Source organism: Bufo gargarizans, chromosome 3, assembly GCF_014858855.1.
Source record: "Bufo gargarizans isolate SCDJY-AF-19 chromosome 3, ASM1485885v1, whole genome shotgun sequence".
Lineage (NCBI taxonomy): Eukaryota > Metazoa > Chordata > Amphibia > Anura > Bufonidae > Bufo > Bufo gargarizans.
In genome coordinates, this window is record NC_058082.1 from 334,991,302 (window position 1) to 335,017,697 (window position 26,396).

Sequence of the window (26,396 nt, forward strand, 5' to 3'; positions counted from 1 at the left end):
CCTGACCCATTGCTCGTCTGACCTCGGCTATGCTGCATCCTTTGGTCCTGCACCGTTGCTACCGGTAACGGCTCCGCCTGCCTGGCTCTGCTGCATCCTCCAGTCCTGCGCCGTTGCTACAGGTTGCGGCTCCACCTGCTTGGCTCTGCTACATCCTTCAGTCCTGCAACCTCCTATTCAAGACTCCTGTGCTTCCTGTGTACAGGCCTTGTCCCTGCCATTGGATTCCAGCAGTATTCCACTAGTATTGTGACACATGGATAGATTGATGGTTTCCATATACCGGGCTTTTGGCATATAGCCTTTGTGTGGTTGTTTATTGTATGTCATCCAGGCCTTGCTTCGAGAGAGGCTGCATTCTGCTGTTGCGGGCACTGTCCGAGGAATTTCCACCCACACCGAAACAGGTGCGGGTGCCAATCCTACAGCGCATGCAAGAAGAGGGCAGTTTGAAGATGTGTTGGTCACTTCGGATATGAGATCATTCTTGCAGCCAACCAATCGACAGCCGCCCTCTGGATCCAGCCTCAGGAAGGGCCGGCTCTATCATAAGGCAGCCCAAGCGGTTGCTTGAGGGCGCGGCAAACAATTAACTTGCCCCGCTGAGCCTGTGTGCCAAACAGCCCCCCCGGCGAGCGGCACGCAGGCTGAGGCAGCAGCCGCAGCAACACGAAACTCACTCTCTCTTGAGACCCTGGAGTATTTAAATCTCATTTAGCATGTGTTTCAGAAAAAGTTTCTCCTGGGATTCAAACTCACGACCTTTCACATCAGAGGCAAGACACATACCCACACAGCTATGAGAGCTGTATAGCCAGTTACTTTAAAAAAAAAAAAAAAAAAAACTAGACCTAGTGTACATCCATACACATGTAGCTGCCCCAACACACCCAGCCCCGCTACATCCATACACAGTGTACTGGGGCAGCTGTCATGTGTATGGCTGTACACTAGGTATCAAAGTTATCTACAGTAGAAGTCATATATATATATATATATATATATACATATATATTCCCAGCATAAAATTTTCTGAAAGACAGGCTAAATAAGAACACACACACCAAATGTTCAACACTAGAGGCTGGTGGAAACACAGGCCGGAAGAGGTATGCATTGCATCGCTGACATGGAGGTAAGTATAAAAGTTTTTTTTTTTTTTAATACTGGACTGTTACTTTACTGCCACAGGGGAGGGGGGCTATTGGCGCCATGATACTGACACATGCAGGGAGGAGAGAGGCACTTGATACTGGCACATTAGGGGGCAGGGGGAGAGGATGGCACTATGATATTAGCACATGGGGGCAAGAAATGGACATGAATCATGAGGGGCAGAAATGTGAAATGATGGGGGGGACGCCAAAATGTAGATTCGCTTGTGTCGACAAAAATCCTTGCACCGGCCCTGGCCTTAGGGAACGCTTAGACCGACAGGTGTCCGACTACATCGGGTTAACGGCTGATGTGGACGCTCTGAGAAGCAAGGAACCCCTTGACTACTGGGTGTGCAGGCATGACCTGTGGCCAGACCTGGAACAATTTGCCATGGAACTCTTGGCTTTCCCCTTGTACAGTGTCCTGTCCGAAAGGATGTTCAGCGCAGCAGGGGGGGGGGGGGGGGGGGGGGGTCGTGACCAATAAGTGCACTCACCTAGCTCACGATAGTGTGGACTACCTCACATTTCTAAAAATGAATGAGGCATGGATCTCGGAGGAATTCAACACCTCAGACGACCACGTTTAATTCAATATCACCTATTACCATTGAGGGCTTTATCAAGAGGTAGGATTTCGTTAGCCATGTTTTAAAAATGTTTTAGTTCTTTTAAACATATGTATTTGACATGTATTTGTACTGGCCTGCAGTAAAATTGATATCCAATGACCGTCTAATATACCTCCAGCCACGTAATGACTTGATCTTTTCCGTATGTTGAATGCATAATTTTTGGGGCCTTTAATGTAACTGGCCAACAGTAAAATTGTTATAAGGTGACCGCCTAATGTACTTCCAGCCACATAATCACTTGATGTTTTCTGTCCGGTGAATGCCTAATATTTGGGGCCTGTACTCCACTCGCCTGCAGTAAAATTGATATCCAATGACCGTCTAATATAGTGATGAGCGGCAGGGGCAATATTCGAATTTGCAATATTTCGCGAATATTTTGTAGAATATTCATCATATATTCGCGAATTTGAAATTATATTCTTGATTGCGAAAATCGGCAATGGAATATTCACTTAATGCGTGCGAAAAGGCGTGGGTCACTAATGCTAAATTTTTCAAGATGGTATAAGTTTCCTGAGAAAATGGTTGGCACGGCTGAACATTAGAATAGCGCTTGCGAATTTTCGGCAATAGTAAGGGGTAGGCAACTTTTCTATTGGTTGCTAGTGATGTTGCTAAGCTGTGACAAAGCCTTCTCATTGGCCCACAAGCTAGAAGAAGGGAGGGGTGATCACCTGATGTGTACTGTGTTAAAAAAAAACAAAAAAAAACTCATGAATATTAGATTTTACGAATATATAGCGCTATATTTTAAATATTCGTGAATTCTCAAAATTCTTTCTAGGCTCCAGTAGGGCACATTTTTGAGAGTTTCCCTTTAAGATGCATAAAAATGGCCCCTTGTTAAAATACATATTTTTTGTGGGAATTTTTGCCATTGATCCCCCTTTGGTATGTTACTGTCTATGTTGTGGGAGATTTGTGCACTTTTAGTAAGTATTTGGTGGCTGCAAATATGACCTGAAGGTTTTTCATGTTCGCCTGCCATTAACATTTGATCACGTTCGCAAGATCGTGTTCGCAAATCGTCCCGGCCGATGTTCGTCCATCACTAATTATGATAGCGAGTGATGTGTCGTACAGCTTGGATCTGTTGAGAGGGTAAATCTGTCCTCTTTGAAGAGCTCTCTGGCATTTAGTTTGATGAGGGTTGTCAGCGATGATTGGAATCCCATAAAACATCTCTTACTTGTAGCAGGGGTGACAGGTGGGGTGCAAGCAGGGTCTTAGCTAATGCATTGTGCCAAACTCTAAGGCCCCTTTCACACAGGCGAGATTTCCGCGCGGGTGCAATGCAGGAGGTGAACGCATTGCACCCACACTGAATCCGGACCCATTCATTTCAATGGGGCTGTGCAGATGAGTGGTGATTAGTGATATTCACTCATCACTTGTGCATTGCGTGAAAATCACAGCATGCTCCTCTTTGTGCCTTTTTCACGCAACGCAGGCCCCAAAGAAGTGAATGGGGCTGCGTGAAAATCGCAAGCATCCACAAGCAAGTGCGAATGCGGTGCGATTTTTCACGCACTGTTGCTAGGAGATATCGGGATGGAGACCCGATCATTATTATTTTCCCTTATAACATGGTTATAAGGGAAAATAATAGCATTCTTAATACAGAATGCATAGTACAATAGGACTGGAGGGGTTAAAAAAAAAAATAATAATTTAACTCACCTTTAATCCACTTGTTCGCACAGCCCGGCTTCTCTTCTGTCTTCATCTTTGCTGTGCACAGGAAAAGGACTTGTGGTGACGTCACTACGCTCATCACATGGTCCGTCACATGATCCATCACCAATGGGGAGGGCTGGGAAGGGGGGCAGGGAGGCAATTGCCCCCCAGGCCGCCCTAAAGCATGTTAAAAACATCCGCGGGGCTGTCTTTAACAAATAATATTTTTTTTTTTATTCCTCAGGGCCCAGGGCCGCACCGCCAATCATCACAGGCGGCGCAGCTCTGGTTCTAGTTGCCGGCGGCGGTGGGGGGGCAGTAGGAGATGTGCGCTACCATTGTGGAAGCGCTCATTTCCATATTCATCTGTATCGCCGTCCTCAGGACAGCGATACAGATAGCTGTGCTGCGGCAGGGCAGGGGAGGGAGAGGTGTCTCCCTTCTCTGTTCTTCTGATAGGCCGCAGGCACTAATGCCTGCAGCTTATCAGAGGCTGGCTCAGGCGGCGTGATGACGTCATTTTCATCACGCTGCCTGAGCCGGGCAGCACACAGTGGGGGATACAGGCCGGAAGAGGCCTACATCGCATCACTGCTGATGGAGGTAAGTAATAGTGTTTTTTGTGTTAGTTTTTTCTTTGCTGGGGCATCTGGCATTTCTTACAGCCCCATTTTTTTGGGGGTGGCACTCTGGGGGCATTTATTTCTTGCTCATTTTTTGGGGAGGCACTATGGGGGCATTTCTTACTGGCACATTATGGGGCACCATGGGGAGAGGAGCACTAAGGGGCATCTGGGGTCCCTAAAGGGGCTTTTTTTATAGGCACACTATGGGGGGCACTGTAGGGGAGAGCGGCACTATGGGGCATCTGTTGGCACTATAGAGGCATTATTTGGGGGCACTATGGGGAAGTGGGGGCTCTAAAGGGTCCTTTTTTATTGGCACATTATGGGGGCACTATGGCATCTGGTGGCACTGAGGGGGAATTTTTTACTGGCACATTATGGGAGGCACTATAGGGGAGAATGGCACTATGTGGCATTATTTGGAGGCACTATGGGGGAGTGGAGAACTATTGGAGCATCTGGTGGCACTAAGAAGGGGCATTTTTTACTGGCACATTATGGGGGAGAGGAGAACTATAGGAGCATCTGCTGGGGGCACTAAGAAGGGGCATTTTTTACTGGCATATTATGAGGATCACTATGGGGAAGTGGGAGAGGAGCACTTTTGAGGGCATTTACTGGGGCACTATATAGTAGTATTTTATACTGGCATACATTATGGGGACATTAGCTCAACTGCGGGCACTAAGCGGGGGGATTTCATGTACTGTCATATTATAGAGAGAATTATTACTATAAGGAGGTATTATGCGGAGCTTTACTACTACTGGGGGGCTATGAGGAACATTATTACTAGGGCACTATAGGGGCATTATTACTACTAAGTGTGCTCTGGCAGAGAATTATTTCTATTGGTGGGATTTTGGGGGGCACCCTGGCACAGTATCAGCTTAGCACAATTATTTTTGGGGGACATTATCTTTATACTATTAGTGTCTGGGAGCAGTTATTTTTTAGAGCATTGTTGAAGGGGGCACTATCTGTGTGGTAGCAGTATTTCCAGGGGGACTGTTTCTGCAGTATAGTATTGGGGGTGGCAGGAAAGGGTGTTCAGAAGATGTGAAGATGATGGAAATGTGGGAAACTAATGTCTGTTTGTCAATCTCTGCAGAGACGGGAGATGACTGAAAAATTATCATGGCGGTCTGGTCTGAATGGAGAAGATGAGAAAAGAGAATGTCTACAAAAAAGGTGACATTACTGGATGTAATAGGTATGAAGGGGAGGAGATGCTCCGTCTCCTCCCCCTGCCATTTGCAAAAGGAAGATTCAGAGCTGGGTGAGGAGGGCCAAAGGGCGGGTGGCAGATGGTGGGGGGAACCACAGGCCTTAAGCAGGATCTGGGGAGGGAGGAGATTTCTGGCTGTAGTCTACTGTTTATTGTATAATTTGAAGCAGGCAGTGCAGCCAGGACAGGCCTCCCCTCTCTGTATGATGTGTAGAGACAGGCCTCAACAATAGAACTTCAGCTGTACAGTGTTTGTTGGGAGTGGCCTATTATATGTAGGAGGGGGCTTTTAATAATGGGCAGGGCTAGAAATGGGCCACTTGAATGGATTTGCCCCCCAGGACTAAGGCTGCCAGCCCTCCCCACCATGGCAAAAAAGATCATGTGATGGACCATGTGATGAGCACAGTGACGTCATCAAAGGTCCTATTCCTCAAAGAAGAAGACAGAAGAGAAGCCAGCTGCGCGAACAAGTGGATTAAGGTGAGTTAAATTATTATTTTCACAGAATTTTTTAATACATATTTTGGGTAGGTATATTACAGAAGTGTCACTGAAAAATCAAACCTACTTTAAAAATTAACTTTTAATGAATATTTTTATAAGATAAATCCCAAGTAACAATACATTTTACATATATATACATTTTTTATAACAACTGCAGTATATATTATACTGACTGCAGTTTCATATCTAGCATGGAGTGTTCACAGGGTTTTTAGTGTTTCCAATGTGTATCATACTAAATAGAAAGATTTGTTACCACTCACGGTTACCGATGGCGATTCGCAGTGGGTCCCAGACCAGGTTTACAGAAAGTGACTTGATGTTGAGTCCTAGATCCGGATACCATAGGTGTTGGTCGTCAGGTATAGGTACAGTTTCTCCACTGTCAGTTTGCCAATAAGGTAAGTTAGAGAAAAAAGAAACAAATAAGAAAAATAGGGAGGTCTGACCCTAGAATACTTGTGGGTCCCTGCCTAAAAGTGGAGAGAACCTCCGCCTAAATGCGGAGGTATCACCCCCTAATGAGGCGACCCCACTTATCGACGGCTAAGCCCTGAGTGGTAGCCCTGAAGATAAACTCCCCAAAAAAAAAAAAGAAGATCCCGACACGTTTCTCTCTGTCACTGGTTTGGTGACAGGATCATCAGGGGATATTGGATGCAGAGTGGCACAATCACCAAAAAAAGATTCAAGCCAGGTAAAAGCTGCTGGTATTGCTGCTAGATGGATGTGGAGATGGCAGTCCAGGCCGATACCTTATCCTACTGCCATTAAATATGGACGGATGGATAAGTATTAGTGCATAATACAAAGATAAGTAGATACCCCAGATCACCTCAAGATACAATCAGTTAAACCTATTCCGGTTAGATAACTGTTTTAATTGTCTGGCGAGTCTGTTCCAAAAATAAAATACATTCACAGGGGAGACAGGTCAAAAAAGTTTCTCCAAAAGAGGAGGGGGAGTTTGTGATTCACAGAAAGGATCCAAAAGACAAAACTTCATTGAGTCCGAGTGGGCTCACTGTTTTTAACCTGTGAGTCCACTCAGCCTCCTTCTGCAAAATCCGCTTATTGTGGTCCCCTCCACGAGGTGACGGGCGGACCACCTCTACAACACAGAAATTAATTGCCTTATCATTATTATTGTGGAATACCGAACATGCCGATTTTTTTCACACGCGTGCAAAACGCATTACAATGTTTTTCACTCTCACGGAAAAATCACGCTTTTTCCTGCGACACACCCGCATCTTTTCCGGGCCAAAAACATGACGCCCGTGTGAAAGATGCCTAACGGTTTTTGCTGTCATAGTGTTCGAGTATCGCATCATATGCGTTTTAAGCAATAGCATGGAGTGTAAGGGCAGTTTAGACAGAGATTGTTCAGCCGATATGTCAAGACTATCCGGAGCATCTCTTAGCCACCTTGTATCGCTCTATAAGCCTACTTTCACACTTGCGTTCAGAGCGGATCCGTCTGAGACGGATACGCTTATATAATGCAGACGGTGGCTCCGTTCAGTACGGATCCGTCTGCATTATATTGTTAAAATATTTCTAAGTGTGAAAATAGCCTCAGACGGATCCGTCCAGACTTTCAATGTAAAGTCAATGGGGGACAGATCCGTTTGAAGATTGAGCCATATTGTGTCATCTTCAAACGGATCCGTCCCCATTGACTTACATTGTAAGTCTGGATGGATCCGCACGCCTCCGCACGGCCAGGCGGACACCCGAACGTTGCAAGCAGCATTCAAGTGTCCGCCTGCTGAGAGGAGTGGAGGCTGAACGCTGCCAGACTGATGCATTCTGAGCGGATCCGCGTCCACTCAGAATGCATTAGTGCTGGACGGAAGCATTCGGGTCCGCTTGTGAGCCCCTTCAAACGGAGCTCACAAGCGGACACCCGAATGCTAGTGTGAAAGTAGCCTAATAGGTAAAAATATCTGGGACACCTATACCCTGTCAACTATCACGCCATAGGAATCAGTTGAATATTTTCTCAAATCTCCTAAAATAAGAACTGGGTAGGGAGGACTTGTAGATAGTACAATATTTTCGGAAGGATCACTGTTTCGGGGTTAATAAAAATTCCAGCCTTTATTTAAGCATCAGTTTTCAGTGTGCTAAACTTCTCCTTCAATCACTGGAAACCATTTCCATCACGATCAAGTGCAATTAAACCAAGTGTGAATGTGTGAAGTGGTGGAAGATAAACTTGAAGTGGATCGACCAGTGATTTGTGTTGTACATTGTACTGACCAACTGTGTTCTCGACTCTGAGAGGCCACTGTCTCATTTTGTAATAATTGTTATGATCGCGACTGTTCCATAAGCACAAGAAACACATATGCTTTGTGTATCCTAACTGTAGGCCAAGCAGCAGCGCTACCACTTTCAAGTCAGCACAAATTTTCCATTTATGTTCTGAGTATTTGATCATTTTCAAAATTAACTCCATAGAAGCATGGGTTTCTTTCATTCCAACCGCATGAGCCAATGGAACAGATGGTTTTTCGTTACCATTGTGCAACAAGACAGCTTTAAAACTTGTTTTTCTAGAGTCTATGAATAGCCTCCATTCATCGGGAACATGTGTACAATCTAACTCCATCATAAGACCATTTACATCAGTACAGAAACAGACATCACTTTCCATTGCATAGAATGCAGCTAACTTGGTGTGTCGATGACCAAAGTGTGAAGTTGTGGTGCCTCATTGTAGCAAATTCCATTCCTGAAGTCTAGAAGCTAGCAGTTCTGACTTCTTTAGATAATGACAGATCTCTTATCAGAATATCTAAATCTGATTGGCTCAAAAAGTGCGACTGACCCCCCAGTTGTTCTGGATAAACATCTTCTTCTTCATCAGGATCAGAACCGTCTGTTTCAATTGCCGTTCCTTCTGTGGGAGGGGCAGGCACTGTATTCTCTACATCGTATGGTACTGGTTTAAGAGCAGACTCAGTCAGGATACACAATGTGTGACTTGTTTCTCTTTGAATATCCGGCGATTTTAGTCATGGAAACGTAACAGTCTGGTGATTTTTCTGCTCACGCCAAACCATAGGCACTGCAAAAGACATTCTTTTCCTTTTACCATTTAACCACTGCGTTAGCCTAGAGTAATACACAATGCAACACACATGAGGTGCGCAGCTTTTATCTTGATCTACAATTTTACAGTCAAAGTAATACAGTTGTAAGCAAGACGCACTCGCTTTGTCAGATTCTTGCGCTGATCATAAGTAGTGTATTTGCCACATATGTAGCAGAAATTGTCTGAATCGTTAGCACATTTGCAATTATCCATCTTAAGTTTTAAAACTGATAGCACTATAACAGATCACTTTTTTCAAAACCTGACCAGCTTGCCTTTTATACTTGCTGCTGACATCAGCCTGAGTGTGTATGGACATGTCCATTGAAATATTTCCAATATAATGCATTAATATTATAACTTAATAGGCTCTGCATGTATAACTTAAAATCTAGACGTGTCAGGCAAATTCCGAGTTCATATTTGGAATAAGCGTGCTCATATTAGTATAAGCCCTCATGCACACGACCGTTGTCCGGGTCCGCATCCGAGCCGAGTTTTTGCGGCTCGGGTGTGGACCCATTCACTTCAATGTGGCCGCAAAAGATGCGGACAGCACTCTGTTGCACCATTTCGTGGCCCTGCAAAAAAAATAGAACATGTCCTATTCTTGTCCGTTTTGCAGACAAGAATAGGCGTTTCTACAATGGGCCGCCCATTCCGCAAATTGCGGAAGGCACATGGCCAGCTTCCGTTTTTGCAGATCTGCGGTTGGCCGACCGCAAAAAACGGAACGGTCGTGTGCATGAGGCCTTAATCACATGTTTTTCTCTCAGTAGCAAAATCATTGTTGCGCGGTGTAATAAAAAGATAAGAAACAAAAAGAAAAAACACCTATTAAAAGACAGTATCATATACAGGAGCAAAAGATAAAAATGAAAATGTTCATGTAAATGTAAAAGATAATGAGCAAAGGGGGGGGGGGGATAACAATATAATTAGTTCTGTTGGGCTCAATATCATGTTGAGTTCTATTGATGTTGGGTCATATAAACATTTAAGATGTTTATTCAGATTCTTTCCATATGTTAATTTTTTATTGCATATATTTATACCTATTTGCCTTTATAATTTTACCTATTTATAAAAAGTAACTCTTAACAAATATTCTAATACTTTTTTGTTTTTGTTTATAGGTGACTGCTGGTTTTTAGCTGCCATTGCTTCTCTTACTCTCAATGAGAAGGTACTACATAGGGTGGTTCCACCTGATCAGTCATTTGGCGCTGGGTATGGTGGCATTTTTCATTTTCAGGTAATATTGCATACATTGTAGGAAATAATTAAAATATTTATCCATATTTAATCCAAGTCCACTAAAGGTACAGCTACACCTACCGAGCTAAAGCCGATTGTCGTAAAGGAAGCGATAAGGGTTAATTCACTGCCCACAGGGTTAATATCTACTACCATTATTATATAAAAAAAAGAGTCCAAGGCAGCACACAGATATCCGTGAAAAAAGGGTATTTATTCACCCATGTGTAGACATCAACGTTTCAGCTCGCTCTATGGAGCCTTTGTCAAGCCATAATACAAAGTGCAAACTCAAGTGATTATAAAGCATACATAATCGACAAAAGTGATTACATGATTATATCTCAATTAATACAAAAAACAAAGACAAAGTCAAATATCAAAAAAGTGCTATGTGCCACAAGTATTGATCAACAATACATACGATTATAGTGCATAACATCATCAATTAATATTCTCCTACAGGTGTACATGATTGTGTTAATTAAAAAAATAATTCATTTGATATAGGATTCTCATATGTCGCTGGAGACTGCAGGATTCAGTTGGCGTCCGGAACTCACTATTGCGCAGGCGCGGGGAATGTTACATCCCGCGAGACTGCCCATAGCGTACAGCAGCCACCGGCCCACAGTCAAGATGGCAACTCAGCACCACACACGAACTGAGCATGCTCGTTTCGAGGACAGGGCAGGCATGATCAAACAAACAGGCACAGAAATCATGTGACAAACAACCCTGAAATCAACATTGAGCCCTCTGGGTTTAAGGGTTTTTAACTCAAAAATCCAATAGAGCTCCCTTCTTTTCAAGCGTATCGTCCTGTCCCCACCCCTTCTGGGTAAGGGCACTTGTTCAAGTATTCTTTTTTGTAGTTATGTGTACAGAGCTTGTGCCCGATGATGCGCGCCGAGTACGTCATGGAGGCGCCACATTCATCAGGAGGAGGGGTGTAACGGAAACCATGCGTTCCAGCCCGCCTCCCAAGGAAACACAGCGGCGTCCCCATGTGACCCGGCTCACAGCGCATCCCGGCCAAGCTAGGAGATCTGTACTTTTCATTGACATTATTTTAGGGTGTGCATTGTTTTTGATCACTACTTTTTTTTGAGGGAGGTGAAATAACCAAAAAACAGCGAATCGGCCATTTTTGATATTTTTTTTCCCATTTTACCGTTTGTATGGAATAAATATTTTTGATATTTTAATAGTACGGATGTTTTCACATGCAGCGATGTTTATTTTTTATTGTTTATCTATATTTATTTTTGTTTTAGAGGAAGGGAGGTGATTTTGAATTTTTGAAGTTCCCCTAGTAAACTTGAATAAGCAATCATCAAATTGCTTCTCTCATAGACCCCAATGCATTAGCATTGTTTCTTATCACTTTTTATGAAATTTTGTGGTAGGTGAAATTTTTTGGGCGGTCTATGAGACTTCCACTATGTTCTTATGGTGCCCTGTCAGAGGAAGGATCTCCATAGGAACCTATGTGCAGCAGCCTCAGATCATTCAGGAGGACCAAGGCTGCCACACACATCATCTGGCTTCCCCGATCCTTGCTATTTCGTTTTTCTCAATCCAAATAGAAGTCTATGGGCAAGCATAACAGATTCATCTGGTTTCCGTTATGCAGGACGGAAACAAAGTCCTGTCGAAACGAAAAAAAAGTCCGTCCTGCATAACGGAAATCAGATGGATCCGTTATGCTTGCCCATAGACTTTTTATTTTATTACAGATCAAAACTGAATGCCTCTTAAAGGCTTCCATTTTGCATTTCTGGGCATTCTATTATGTTCCATTATGAACGGAACCTAGAACGGAATGCCATAACACTAGTGCGTACCCACCCAAAATTGTTGAAACCAGTGTACAGAGTGCTTGTAGAAGGTGCATTTTGCTAGTAACATTTAATAACTTGTGTGTACCAAACCTGTGACTTTTTTTTAATAAGCCTCATCCTAAAATGTCTGGTAAATGGAAGAGTAGAAAATGAAAGACCCACATCTCATTATCCGAGACTCAAAATGTGGATGGCTGCAGTACTATACTACTGATGACAAGGAGGATGACATTGTGGTCTGGATGGCTCACTTCTCCTCTCAGTAACAGCAGGATGATGTCAATGTCACCTTTGACTGACACTGTGCCTTGGAGCCAGGGGTCACAGCATTCCTCCTGCTTCTCCTCCCTGAGGCCCAGAGAAGTTTTTTGACTTGCATCATCTTCATTACCCCATTCTTGTAAGACACCTTTTTTTTTCCTAAGAAGAGACAACAAGAGCCCTGTGTGCTATGGAAGATACTCCAGATAGTCGTCATGTTGATAATTTGTGTGAGAAGTGTCAGCTTCACCATTTGGACGTCCATGAGGAGGAGGTTCATGCAGAAATAGAGGACCCCTTGAATAGCTGTGTTGTTGGTAGTTGTAGTGGCACCAATAAACAGCTGAGGCAATATACAGCCAAAACCTCAAAAAACACTGGCTTCTATTGTGGTCACCTTGAGAACTGGTGATGATGCTTAAAATATGGGAGCAGGCTCAAACTGTGCCAGACCTACATCAAGATTCGCTGCTGCTAGCATTGTTTGTCTACCTTATGGCAGTTTTTCTCCACAAGGCCATGGGCATTCAAACACAAACATAGATATCATGGCTCTATTCCAGTACATAAGGCGGCATCACCGGATCCTGTGGGAAAATAAAATGGCCAGCATTCCAAATTAAAACAAGCCTGTCCTTCTTCTCCCAAAATTCTTTGTGGCAGCCAGAGACCAAGTGTTCTTGTCTTCATCATCATAAGCTGCTATTTCTCCTGCTCAGACTCCTGCTCCTCCTCTTTGTTCTCTGCTCCATCGTGGGATATCCATGATGAAATCTGTGGCCATGAAAAACTATTCGCAACCAGCAATTAGCTTGACCACTCCCAGTGGCCAAGTTGCTGGTGGTTCAATAGCTGTACCACTGAGTTGTGGTAATTGTGGCACAATTCCACGCCTTCCCAAAACTGAATTCAGCGGGCATTGCTAGCTCTGCGAAGCTGTCTATTAGATTGTCTTGTCATCATGAAAATATGGCCCAGTTATTTGCCTTCACCAAAATCTCAGCATCATGGAAATGTGACACCGTTCCGCATCTTTAACAAAATTTTATTCTGCACTATGGTATTCTGGCCACTAGAGATGAGTGAATTTTTTTAAAATTTGATTCGCCGGTTTGCCGAATTTTTTGGGGAAAAATTTGGTTCGATCCGAATAAAATTGAATTACATAAAAAAACGGCTATTTCCTGGCTGCACAGAGCCTATATAGTGGGGTAGAACATTGTGCCTTGCAGTAACATGAATAGGGAGTCTGCTTTGGTAGTGAAATAATACTGTGAAATAATACACTTCACTTATTTGGGCAGTCACGGAGACAAAACTGACCACATAACTCAAGTATGAACTCAACCTTACAGGTCAATGTTAGCACCAAGAAGCACACTCCTTTTACACCATCGTCAGCTTATTCCACATAGATGTCTACAGAACCTGTTCTATTAAACACTTATACAAGTAAAGCCTTCCGACAGAGTGGAGAGGGTGTCAGCAGTAAGTGTGTGTGGACATCACTGGTTATTTTGCCCTTCCTCTGATCTGTCAGAACAATAACCCACAAAAAACAGATCCTGTCTGTGTAGCATCCACCTTCACTTGGTCAGCATTTGGACAGTAATCCATCATTATTGCTAATGCCCAAAAAAAACAGGAGTAGATCCAAAACAGAGATGACACATGAACGGAATAGTTGGAAGTCTTCTGTGTTTTGTACCCACTTCTGCTATTGGCTACCAAATCATAAGCCAATTCTGATGGGACCATACAGGCCTTACAGCTGATACACAGACAGGATCCGTTATGCGACTCATTTTACCTTCCTTCTGACAGATCAGAGGAAGGGTCAAATTAATGATGATGTCAGCCAAGCCAAAAAGGCTAAATAGTGGCCCAGCAATGAAGTAGGGAGGGTGGGAACAGCATGAGAAGTCCACAGAGTGGCCCTATGACATTGTAGTGAGATGAAAGCAGCATGAGGAGACCACAGAGTGGCCCAATAACAGAGTCTGTAGGTGGAGGCAGCATCAGGAGGCCGCAGAGTGGCACAATGACAGTGTGTGTAGGCGGCGGCAGCATGAGAAGACCACAGAGTGGTCCAATGCCAGAATGTGGAGGTGGTAGCAGCATGAGAAGACCACAGAGTGGTCCAATGCCAGAGTATGGAGGTGGCAGCAGCATCAGGAGGCCATAGAATGGCAAGGCGACATAAAGTGGAGGTAGGAGCGGTATGAGGAGGCCACAGAGTGGCCCCTTTTGCTTGGATCGACCACCAGAGGACACAGGTAGCTCTGTAAAGTAGCACCAAACACCACTACACTACACCACCCCTGTCACTTATTAACCCCTTATGAACCCCTGATCACCCCATATAGACTCCCTGATCACCCCCCTGTCATTGATCACCCCCCTGTAAGGCTCCATTCAGATGTCCGTATGTGTTTTACGGATCCACGCATCCATGGATCGGTTCCGTAAAACACATACGGACGTCTAAATGGAGCCTTACAGGGGGGTGATCACCCCATATACACTCCCTGATCACCCCCTGTCATTGATCACCCCCCTGTCATTGATCACCCCCCTGTAAGGCTCCATTCAGACGCCCGTATGTGTTTTACAGATCCACGCATCCATGGATCGGATCCACAAAACACATACGGACGTCTGAATGGAGCCTTACAGGGGGGTGATCAGGGAGTCTATATGGGATGATCACCCCCCCTGTAAGGCTCCATTCAGACGTCCGTATGTGTTTTACAGAGCCACGCATCCATGGATCGGATCCGCAAAACACATACGAACGTCTGAATGGAGCCTTACAGGGGGGTGATCAATGACAGGGTGGTGATCACCCCATATAGACTCTCTGATCACCCCCCTGTCATTGATCACCCCCCTGTAAGGCTCCATTCAGACGTCCGTATGTATTTTGGCTGATCCGATCCATGGATCCGCAAAACACATACGGACGTCTGAATGGAGCCTGACAGGGGGGTGATCACCCCATATACACTCCCTGATCACCCCCCGTCATTGATCAACCCCCTGTCATTGATCACCCCCCTGTAAGGCTCCATTCAGACGTCCGTATGTGTTTTACGGATCCACGCATCCATGGATCGGATCCGCAATACACATACGGACGTCTGAATAGAGACTTACAGGGGGGTGATCAATGACAGGGTGGTGATCACCCCATATAGACTCCCTGATCACCCCCCTGTCATTGATCACCCCCCTGTAAGGCTCCATTCAGACTGTTTTTGGCACAAGTTAGCGGAAATTGAATTTTTTTTTTTCTTACAAAGTCTCATATTCCACTAACTTGTGTCAAAAAAAAAATTCGATGAACTCACTATGCCCATCACGAAATACCTTGGGGTGTCTTCTTTCCAAAATGGGGTCACTTGTGGGGTAGTTATACTGCCAAGACAGGGTCTGAGGAAAGGGCAGGGCAGACACAATGCTTACCCTAAATAGCCCTAAAAACTGCTCAGCCCAGGGTGACCCCCTAATGGTGGGGGTTCCCTGTCCCCGAACCTAAGACTATCAAATCCCTAGATTGACCCTAGCCAGGGAGAATTATATGGTATAATAAAGATATAACGGGAATGGAAGGTGGTACAATATATGGGGTCACCACCCACCCTTTTCCGGAAATCAAAAATACACAATATAGGAGTGGAGGGAAGTCCAGATACTAGGGAAATCACCGTTCCACTCAACTATACAATACGCACGTTTTTATTTATTTATTTTTTGATATGATCCTCGAACCGTATAAGTCTATGGACAGCATTGTATCACTAGTAGGGGTCACTACTCCCCTGTCAAATTTATATATAATCCCTTTTGAAATTGTAGTACACTCTGTTGGTATATACATAACCTATGCCCATAATATCACTAATAAAGGTATTTTTAAAAGTCACTAATTCTAAATAGCTACTTATTTAAAACCCATGTGATAACAAAATCCAACAAAAATCTAATTACTAGGCAATTTTTTGTAGTTATACTGCCCTTGCATTTTAGGGGCCCAAATGCGTGCAAAGTAGTTTGAAATCAAAATCTGTAAAAAATGCCCTGTGAAATCCGAAAGGTGCTCTTTGGAATGTGGGCCCCTTTGCCCACCTAGGCTGCAAAAAAGTGTCACACATGTGGTATCGCCGTACTCAGGAGAAGTTGGGCAATGTGTTTTGGGGTGTCATTTTACATATACCCATGCTGGGTGAGAGAAATATCTCGGCAAAAGACAACTTTTCCTATTTATCTCACTCAGCATGGGTATATGTAAAATGATACCCCAAAACACATTCCCCAACTTCTCCTGAGTACGGCGATACCACATGTGTGACACTTTTTTGCAGCCTAGGTGGGCAAAGGGGCCCACATTCCAAAGAGCACCTTTCGGATTTTGATTTCAAACTACTTTGCACGCATTTGGGCCCCTAAAATGCCAGTGCAGTATAACTACCCCACAAGTGACCCCATTTTGGAAAGAAGACACCCCAAGGTATTTCATGATGGGCATAGTGAGTTCATGGAAATTTTTATTTTTTGTCACAAGTTAGTGGAATATGAGACTTTGTAAGGAAAAAAATAAATAAAAATAATTCATAATTTTCTGCTAACTTGTGACAACAAATAAAAAGTTCTATGAACTCACTATGCCCATTAGCGAATACCTTAGGTTGTCTACTTTCCTAAATGGGGTTATTTGTGGGGGTTTTCTACTGTCTGGGCATTGTAGAACCTCAGGAAACATGACAGGTGCTCAGAAAGTCAGAGCTGCTTCAAAAAGCGGAAATTCACATTTTTGTACCATAGTTTGTAAACGCTATAACTTTTACCCAAACAATTTTTTTTTTACCCAAACATTTTTTTTTATCAAAGACATGTAGAACAATAAATTTAGAGAAAAATTTATATATAGATGTCGTTTTTAAAAAAAAAAATTACAACTGAAAGTGAAAAATGTCATTTTTTTGCAAAAATTTTGTTAAATTTCGATTAATAACAAAAAAAGTAAAAATGTCAGCAGCAATGAAATACCACCAAATGGAAGCTCTATTAGTGAGAAGAAAAGGAGGTAAAATGAATTTGGGTGGTAAGTTGCATGACCGAGCAATAAACGGTGAAAGTAGTATAGTGCAGAAGTGTAAAAAGTGGCCTGGACATTAAGGGTGTTTAAGCTAGGGGGGCTGAGGTGGTTAAGGTGGTTGGAGAGGAGATGGATGGTGGAAGGGTACCATTCCGTATATACTACTTATTCTAGAGGGGTCTCAATTTTAAAACATAAGATTAAATTTGAGTGTGTGACATGTGAGGCCGATGACTATGGCAGGTACCTCTTTTTACATTGTAATATAGAAGGGATTAAAACCGTAATTGCTAATATATATATTCCACCACCATATTAACCAGATATCTTGTACCAATTGTACAGATTTATGTTGAATAGACAGGAATGTATAATGATTGCGATAGGAGACTATAATGTGGCAATGGATCCACTCAGGGATAGAATGTCTAGCAGAGGGGGAAGAGCACAAAATGTAGATTTTTTTAAACTAGCCCAGGAATTTAATTGGGTTGATGTTTGGCGTTTCCAGAACCCGGATGAAACCATGTATTCCTGTTATTCTAAAACACACCAAACTTGGTCAAGAATAGATATGGTCCTGGGAAATAAAAACTTAATGTCCCAAAATAGGATTGAGATAAAGTATATACCCATGGCTCTATCAGACCATAGTGCAATGGTAATCGAACTAGACCTGAATAAAAATAATATTTTGCCATTTTTTAAAGAGAGTCTTTCACCTAAAATGACCAAATTACCATAATGCGCATGCGCCGGCCCGTACATCCCGATATTTTGGCAGTTTACTTCCGTCGGCTAGATGCGGATTAAACGCCCTGCTGCCTCTGCCCTAGTGGGTAATGGAGTGCGCAGGCGCAGGCGCCGGATTTGTCATTGACTGGAGGATGGTATCTGAAGAACCGAGGGCGGGCCAGAGGGGTGAAAGGGGAGGGGTTTTATTTGAACAGCGCTGTGGAGCCTGGGCACCGGCCGCATAAACGCCGCCCCTGGGCACCTTCAGAACCTAATTAGCATATGGATTAAAAGCGTTTTTAAGAGAGAATAGGCGACGGACAGCAATATGAAAGGTAAGATTATAATATGGGGAATGTAATGGATATCATGATGTTTGTGGTGTATAATGGTCATTTTAGGTGAAAGACTCCCTTTAAGTTCAATTCCCATTGGTTACCATTGATCCTAGATAAAGAGAGTATAACTGAAGAATTTTTTTAAAAAAATATGGAAAATAACGGCTCCGCTAGTAGGCTAATTGTTTGGGACACCGCTAAGGCATATTTGAGAGGATTGTTGTTTAAAAAGGTGAACCACTGGAAAAAAAAGTACTAGAGAATGTGGTAATGCATTGGAAAAAAAATTACAAGAAGCAAGAATGGTATGTATAAGGTACCCCACCGATTGTAACAAGAGAGTTTGGGAGGAAGAACCGGAAAAGTTAAAGCCTCAGAGGGTGAAAAGGTTGGTAAAATCTTAGCAAGTATAGTAAGAAATCAAAGAGGGAAGTCCTGGATTTGCAGGATTAGAGATAAAATGGGCGAAATAATCAGTACATCGAAAGGTATTAAAAAAGTGTTTCTGGAATATTTCTTGGAACTTTATAAGTCCAGGGTACAATATTCAAAACAAGATTTAGATCTATACTTAGATCAGATTGCTTTCAGAGAGATATCCCAGGTCCAAAAAGAATATTTAGAAAAATAAATATCGGTGGTGAAAATAAATGAGGCTCTGGGGAAGGTAAAATCTGAAAAAGCACCAGGGGGAGATGGGCTCCCCTTCGAAATATATAAAACCTTCTCTCAGGTGTTAGTACCAGAGTTAAAAATAACACTGAATGAGGCCCAAAAATTAGGTGACCTACTGGAGTCCATGAAAGAGGCAATTATCACATTCATTCCAAAAAAGGGGAAAGAACAATTAGATCCGGGGTCATGCAGGCCAATATCTCTCCTGAATACGGATGTTAAAATTCTGGCTAAGGTTTTGGCTGATAGGCTGTCGAAGGTTATTAAAGTAGTAATAAATGAAGATCAGACCGGTTTTATACCTGGCAGAACAATATACTCAAATATAAGAAGGTTGTTTCTTAATATCGAAGCCAGCAGACTAGAAGCAGGGGAAAAAGCGGTACTCTCATTGGATGCCCAAAAGGCATTTGATTGTATTGAATGGGAGTATTTATGGGCAGTATTAAAAAGGGTTGGTATAGGGGAAGGATTTATAAGATGGATTCAGCTTATATATCTTAATCCAAGGGCTAGAGTAATGGTGGACGGGAGCTTGTCCCTGCCACTTGCCCTTTACCGCGGCACTAGGCAGGGATGCCCTCTCTCCCCATTACTATTCGCTATTGCAATTGAGCCTCTGGCAAGTATAATAAGAAATGATAGGGAGATTAAAGGGCTTCAATACGTGGGCGGAGAAGAAAAATTGTTAATGTATGCGGACGATATTTTACTGTTTTTGTACAATGCCGGGGATCAGTTTAATAGAGTAATAGAAATAATAGATAAGTTTGGTTTCTTCTCTGGTTTAAATATTAATTGGGGGAAATCACATATGTTGTTATTAGGAGATGGACAATCACAGGGAGATTCAAGGGTGCATGTCCTTGAAAAACACGAGAATTTTAAATATCTAGGCATACAAATCTCTGGAAATATAGAAGAATATGAAAAATTAAATATACTCCCCTTAATAAAAGAACTTAGAACCAAAATACATATTTGGAAAAGACTACCTATGTCAATACAGGGTCGGGTAAACCTAATAAAAATGGTTTTCCTCCCAAAAATACTCTACGTCCTACAAAATGCCCCATTGAGATTACCGCAGAATATCTTTAAAGGATAACTGTCACACTTAGACCCTAATTTCAATTTTCATATATGTAGTTATTAATAACATGATATTCCAGAATCAGTTACTATTAGACTGACTTACCCCATATTTAATAAGATTCAGCCCTTAGCAATCAGTCTGCATAAAACGGCAATTTCTCTATTTAGTTAAGATGGCCGCCACTGCCCTCACCCTGAGGCTAATCCCGCCTGCCCTCACTAGCCAGTAACAATAGGCCCCCAAAAGTGTCAGTAACCAGAGCCCTCCCCCTAAAGGGTTAATCTTCTGCAGAACAAAGGGGTCCTCTTACCACATGTTGCTTTCATTTATACACTGAGCAGATGGCAGATCTCCCTTCCCTGCTCTGTGCTGATTCAGCTCTGCATTCTCCAAGTCTGCTGAGTGAGGGAGCGTCTGCCAAGCGAGTGGCAGGGAGAAGTGCACACAGCCCAGGCACTGTTATCAGTTGCTGGGGAGGACCTGGCTTTAATCATTTACTTACAGTCCCTGGCTGTCAGCAATGTGACCTTGCACGCTGCGTGCTTCTGCGTCCTCCGTCCTTTAACACATAGACGGACCATGCCTAGCAACCTGATTTTAAGCACAGGTAAAAATAGGCAGTACAGGGAACAAAACTGTGGAATTAAGGGGTAATTGAATACACAGTGAAAAGTTGAAATAGGGCCACCAAGGAGATATTAATCACCACAATCCAATACTCAAAAAAAAAAAAAAAAAGACAGTTATACTTTAAGTTACTCGATAACCCTAATGGGGGATTTTATTTGGAAGGGTGCTATCCCTCGGATAAAGAAAGAAGTGCTTCAGCTCCCAGTGAGAGAGGGTGGACTAGCAGTTCCCAATTGGTTTTTCTATTATTTAATAACACAATATGGTCACATAAAAGGTAGCTTAAATGGCTAAGTGGGTAGGCAGGAAGTAAATAGATTGGGATGGAAAGAGGAATGGACTCGCTTAGAGGTGTTGGAATCAGGTACTTTGGGGTAAAAAAATACAGGTAATAGAATGCTAAATTTACTCGAGTATATATGGGTGGAAATTAAAAAAAATATTAGAGATTAAAGGGTTCTTGCACTATACACCTATTTGGAAAAAATTCAATTTAAAGGAACTGCAAACGATTAGGATTTATATAGACTGGGAAAAAAGGGGATGAAATATCTAGACCAGGTATTTGAGGAGGATAAGTATAAATACTTTCAGCTCAGGAATGCGTTGCGGACAGTGGAGCAGTATGATAAGTACAGAAGGGAAAAATCTGATATGTTGTATAAATTTACTAACGGAAGGGATGGAGGAGGAACAACTGCAAGGAGATACAAGATTTTGATGGAGGGAAAGAGAAAACGGATTACAATGCTTGCCGGGAAAAAATGGGAGAAAGAATTAGAATATTTTATGGAAGAGAAATGGAAAGATGCCCTTGGAAGTTATGCTAGGGTCTCGGATAGAGGTTCACATAAGATCTCACAGTTTTTTATAGTTCATAGATTACATAGATCGCCGTGGATGCTGAATACAATGGGTGTGAGAGCTTCAGATAAGTGCACAACATGTAGGGGAGAGAGAACAGACATAATACACTGTTTCTGGAGATGCCCCAGACTGTTCAGATATTGGACAGAAATAGCAGAGACCGTATTTCTATTCTTGAAGGTTCAAATATCTGAAATCCAGTAACTTGTATATTAGGGGCAACCGAACATCTGAAGTTAAATAAAAAGATAAGATTGGTCCTGAATAAAGTATTATTCAAAGCTAGACTCCTCATACTCAGGAAATGGGTAAAAGAAGACCCTCCAACAGCGGATCAGTGGAGAAAAGCAATCGATAATTTGATTAAAGAAGAACGGGTGATGGAGGGCCATAGTAAAAGAGCAAAAAAATCTTGACGAAATATGGAAAAAATGGTTACTATAGGGCTGGACACGTGTTAATTTTATTTTATTTTTTCTCTCTCTGTCCCCCCCCCTCTTCCCCAAGGGTGGTGGGTGGGTATTAAATAAAGGGGATTAGTAAGGGGGAAGAAAAAAAAAAGGGGAAAGAGAAATATTTGTAATTTTAATTATTACTTGTTATTTTAGATTTTTTTTTCATTGTTAAAATTGATGTGTTTCGGGTATAAATGTATATGTCCTTATGAAATTGAAATAAAAAGATAATAATAAAAAAAAATTAAGAATTACACCTCAGTTGTCTCCAGGACAGAAGACATTGTGTATGTTCCTGCCTGTGATAATTATGTTAACCATTGTGCAACATAATTATATCCCAGGCAGAGGGGAGGATTTTATGTGGGCTGTAAGCTTTGTGTTATTGGTCAAGGTATATTGGTTGTGGGTGTCTCCCTTGCATGGGAGCAGGGCATAAAAGAAAGTGTAGTTTTGAATGCCTGTGTTGCTTCCAGTAAAGCATTGTTCCAGCATTCAGCTTTGGCTCATGTATGGACTTATTTGGTGATACCAGCGATACCGGCGATACCAGCGATACTAGCGATAATAACTTTTTATTGCTCTGTGGATTATTTGGCGGTGCTATTTCAAGGGAAGAAGGGAATACTAGATGGTGACATGGATGATACCGTCACATTCCACAAATACTGCTCTTCTATAGGGACTTTTGTCACAGGGTCATTTTAAAAATGACAGGCAGAGGAAGAGGCAGTTCATTCCACAGGGGTGGTAGGGGTCGGGCAGGTGCACCAGGCCGGAGCCTAAGTGGGAAGTTGCAAAAGGTGTGTGCAATGGTGTCAAAGGACGCACCAGACTTGGTTGAGTGGCTCACTCAGCCTTCTGCTTCTGCACCCTCCTCATCCACTCTATCTAAACCCTCTTCACTCTCTGTTGTGTCCACCCCCAAAGACACCACCACCATATCCCCTGGCATCGGGTCAGGAAGAGGAGGTATCAGCGGTCGCCACCCAGCAGTCTGATGACAGTACCCAGATCAGCCCAAGGAGGGTGGTCCCCGCTGTTGCTGCCTACTCCGAGATCTACAATGTCAGTGAAGGAGTTCAGAGGGAGAGAAGAAGCAGGCAAAACTTACAGTGCACATGAGGCAAAAAGCAGACTGCTAATGTATCTGGAACGAAACATCCACCATGCATGGTCACATCTGGTGCTCCCAGGACGCCGGCACGAGGCTCCACAGTGTGGGCTTTTTTATGTCCGCTGCTGACAATCTGCAGCCTGTGCTGTCAACACATAAGTCGCGGTAAGCCCAACACCTAGGGACGACCGCCTTAAGAAGGCACCTGGCCTCCCATCACCAAGCCCAGTGGGAGCATCACCGTCAGAACCCACAAAGCCACACTCCTGGCGCTCACTGTCCTTCCTCTTTTCCTTCTCCTCTCTCCTCCCAGTTATCCTCCACTCCACCTTCCACGTGTTGAAGTTGATCCTTTTCCGCTGCGCCCCCAAGATCCCCAGAACCTATTTAACGCGCCAGGTGAGACGTTGCCATGCTGTTCTGCGTCTGTTGTGCCTGGAAGCCAAGAGCCACACACCAGTCTTGTACTCCTTTCAGCTTTGCGGTCACACGCAGATCAGTGGGTAACCCCGCTAAATTTGACAGTTGGTAAATTGATGTGCGGCAATGGTGTCAATCTGCTGAGCTTGCTGAAAAAGGTCAAAATGACACTGTTGCCGTCCATGGCACACATCCTGAACTTAGTCATGCAGCGATTCATTGCCAAATACCCCGGGTTCCAGGACGTCTTGCGGCAGGCCAGGAAAATCTCTGCCCATTTTAGAAGATCTTACGTGGCCATGGCTCGCCTTGCATGACATTCAGTGGCGACACCAGCTGCCCGTCAGAAGTCTGATTTGTGACTGCCCGATGCGATAGAACTCTACCTTGTATATGCTTGATAAGCTGCTCCAGCAGAAAAATGCAGTTAATGACTACCTGTACAAACTCTGCGGCAGGACAGGTTCTGGGGAGCTTGTTTTTTTTCACCACGCCAGTGGCTGCGCATGCATACTTCTGCGTCCATTTGAAAAGGTCACTAAACTGGTCAGTTGCAGCCAGTGCGCCATCAGTGACACCGTACCATACGCCTTCTTTCTGGAGCGTGCTCTGCGTTGTGTCATTGATCAAGCCGTCGAGGAGCAGGAGCAGGAAGATGAGGAAGTCGCAGTGCTGGATGAATTCCTAGGGGGGGCTACACCATCTGAGACAAGTCAACAACAGGAGTCTGAAGAGGATGGTGCCAGGGTGGAGGAGGAGCAAGAAGAGCATGCTTTTAACCTTTCTGGGATCCCAGGTCTTGTCTGTGGATGGGGGGGGGAGGAGAAAGAGGATGACATTATCCTGGATGATGAGCATGAGCCAGGCAACTCCACCGCTTCCAGTTTGGTGCAAATGGGGGCCTTCATGCTCCAGTGTTTGAAGAGGGACCCCCATATAAAAACCATAAAGGGCAAGGACCAGTACTAGGTGGCAACGTACTTGGACTCCCGATGGAATAGTTACCACCATCACAGAGGGCTGTCAGAATGCAGCACTTCCAGGCCTTGCTTCGAGAAATGCTGCATTCTGCTTTTGCGGGCACTGGCAGAGGAATTTCCACCTATAGAGAAACAGTTGCGGGTACCATTCCAACAGAACATGCAAGAAGAGGGCGGTTTGAAGATGTGTTGGTCACATCTATTTTTGAAGCCAACCCATCGACAGCCGTCCTCCGGATATAGCCTCAGGGAACGCCTAGACCGACAGGTGTCCGACTACATCGGGCTCGCCTAGCTCGCGACAGTGTGGACTACCTCATGTTTCTAAAAATGAATGGGGCATGGATCTCGGGGGAATTCAACACATGTGACGAGTCGACCATGTTTGATTGAAACTCCTCATGACACCACCCAAATATCCGCCACCACCCAGAACAAATTATGGTCCCTGTCTTAGATAAGTACAGTGGCATAAAAGGCATTTTATGTTCGTTGAATGCCTAATTTTTGGGGTCAGGTGAACGCCTATTGGCTAATTTTTGAGGCCTGTACTGGCCAACAGTTACAAATTCATCCTGTGACCACCTAATGTACCTCCAGCCACAGAATCCGACAAAGTTGTGTGCTGTTAGGTGAATGCCTATTGGCTAATTTTGGGGGCCTGTACTGGAGTGGCAAGTTCTCACAACAATACTTAGTGCACCAATAACTAATATCTCATGAGCCCTTATAAAATGTAAAGTTGTGTGTACCGCGAAAATTCGAATAATACATCTGGTATGTCACTGTCCCTGTTGTGGGACTATTTGTGCACTTCCAGTAAGTATTTGGTCGGTGCAAATATGACCTGAAGGTATTCCAGGTTTGCCTGCCTTTAAAGTGAATGGGCCCGCCGCGAATTTGCGGTTCGCGGACATTTGATCGCGTTCGCGAACAGTCCCGGACGACGTTCATCCGTCACTAGTGTGGAGATAGGAGCAGCATCAGGAGACCACAGAGTGGCAAGGTGACATAGTGTGGAGGTGGGTGGCAATACCAGTACCCGCTGAAGATGGTGGGTGAAAGAAGGAGCACTTGACATCAGATGTGTGGCATCAGGCGGGTGGCATCATCAGAATAGTAGCTGAGGCAGGTAGCCACAAGAAACCAGTCCTTTTTGTCAAAGCACTGGTGTGGCACCATGGATGATCTAGTCTGATGCATCAGGAATTGGTGAGTGGAAATCATGGCTGATCCACGCCTGATTCATATTGACAAAGGTCAGTCTCTCCATATTTTTGGTGGACAGGCGAGTTCTTCTAGGGGTAACTATGGCCCCGCCTTACTAAACACCCGCTCTGACACACTACTGGCGAGGCAGGACAGCTTTTACAGGTCAAACTCGTCCAGTTGCGGCCACAAATCCAGTTTAGCTGCCCAGTAGTCCAGCAGATCTTAAATGTCGGCTGGCAGAGTGCACTCTAAGTATGCCACGACCTGCTGGTTCAGGTTCTGCGCTACGTCTAGCTGCTGGTGAGTATTTTCTTCACTATGCCGGTGAAGAAAGCTGCTCATCAGCGACTGTAGATTCAGGCTGCTGCTAATGGAGCTGGTACTGCTCCTGCCACCCCACCCCTCCGATGTAGCCAAGGCAGTGGAATGTGAGTGCAGAGGGCCCCCCCCCCCCCCCGGTCAGACCTGCGAGAGG

The 26,396-nt window shown here is 43.9% G+C and overlaps 1 protein-coding gene across 1 annotated transcript in view; it reads left to right on the top strand.

Moving 5' to 3' along the window:
• Window positions 1-26,396, top strand: part of CAPN9 (calpain 9) — a 274,900-nt gene that overhangs the window by 88,748 nt on the left and 159,756 nt on the right. Inside the window, exon 3 of the mRNA XM_044285648.1 lies at window positions 10,073-10,191. Within this exon, the coding sequence (XP_044141583.1) occupies window positions 10,073-10,191 (119 nt within the window). The remainder of the gene's footprint in view (window positions 1-10,072; window positions 10,192-26,396) is intronic.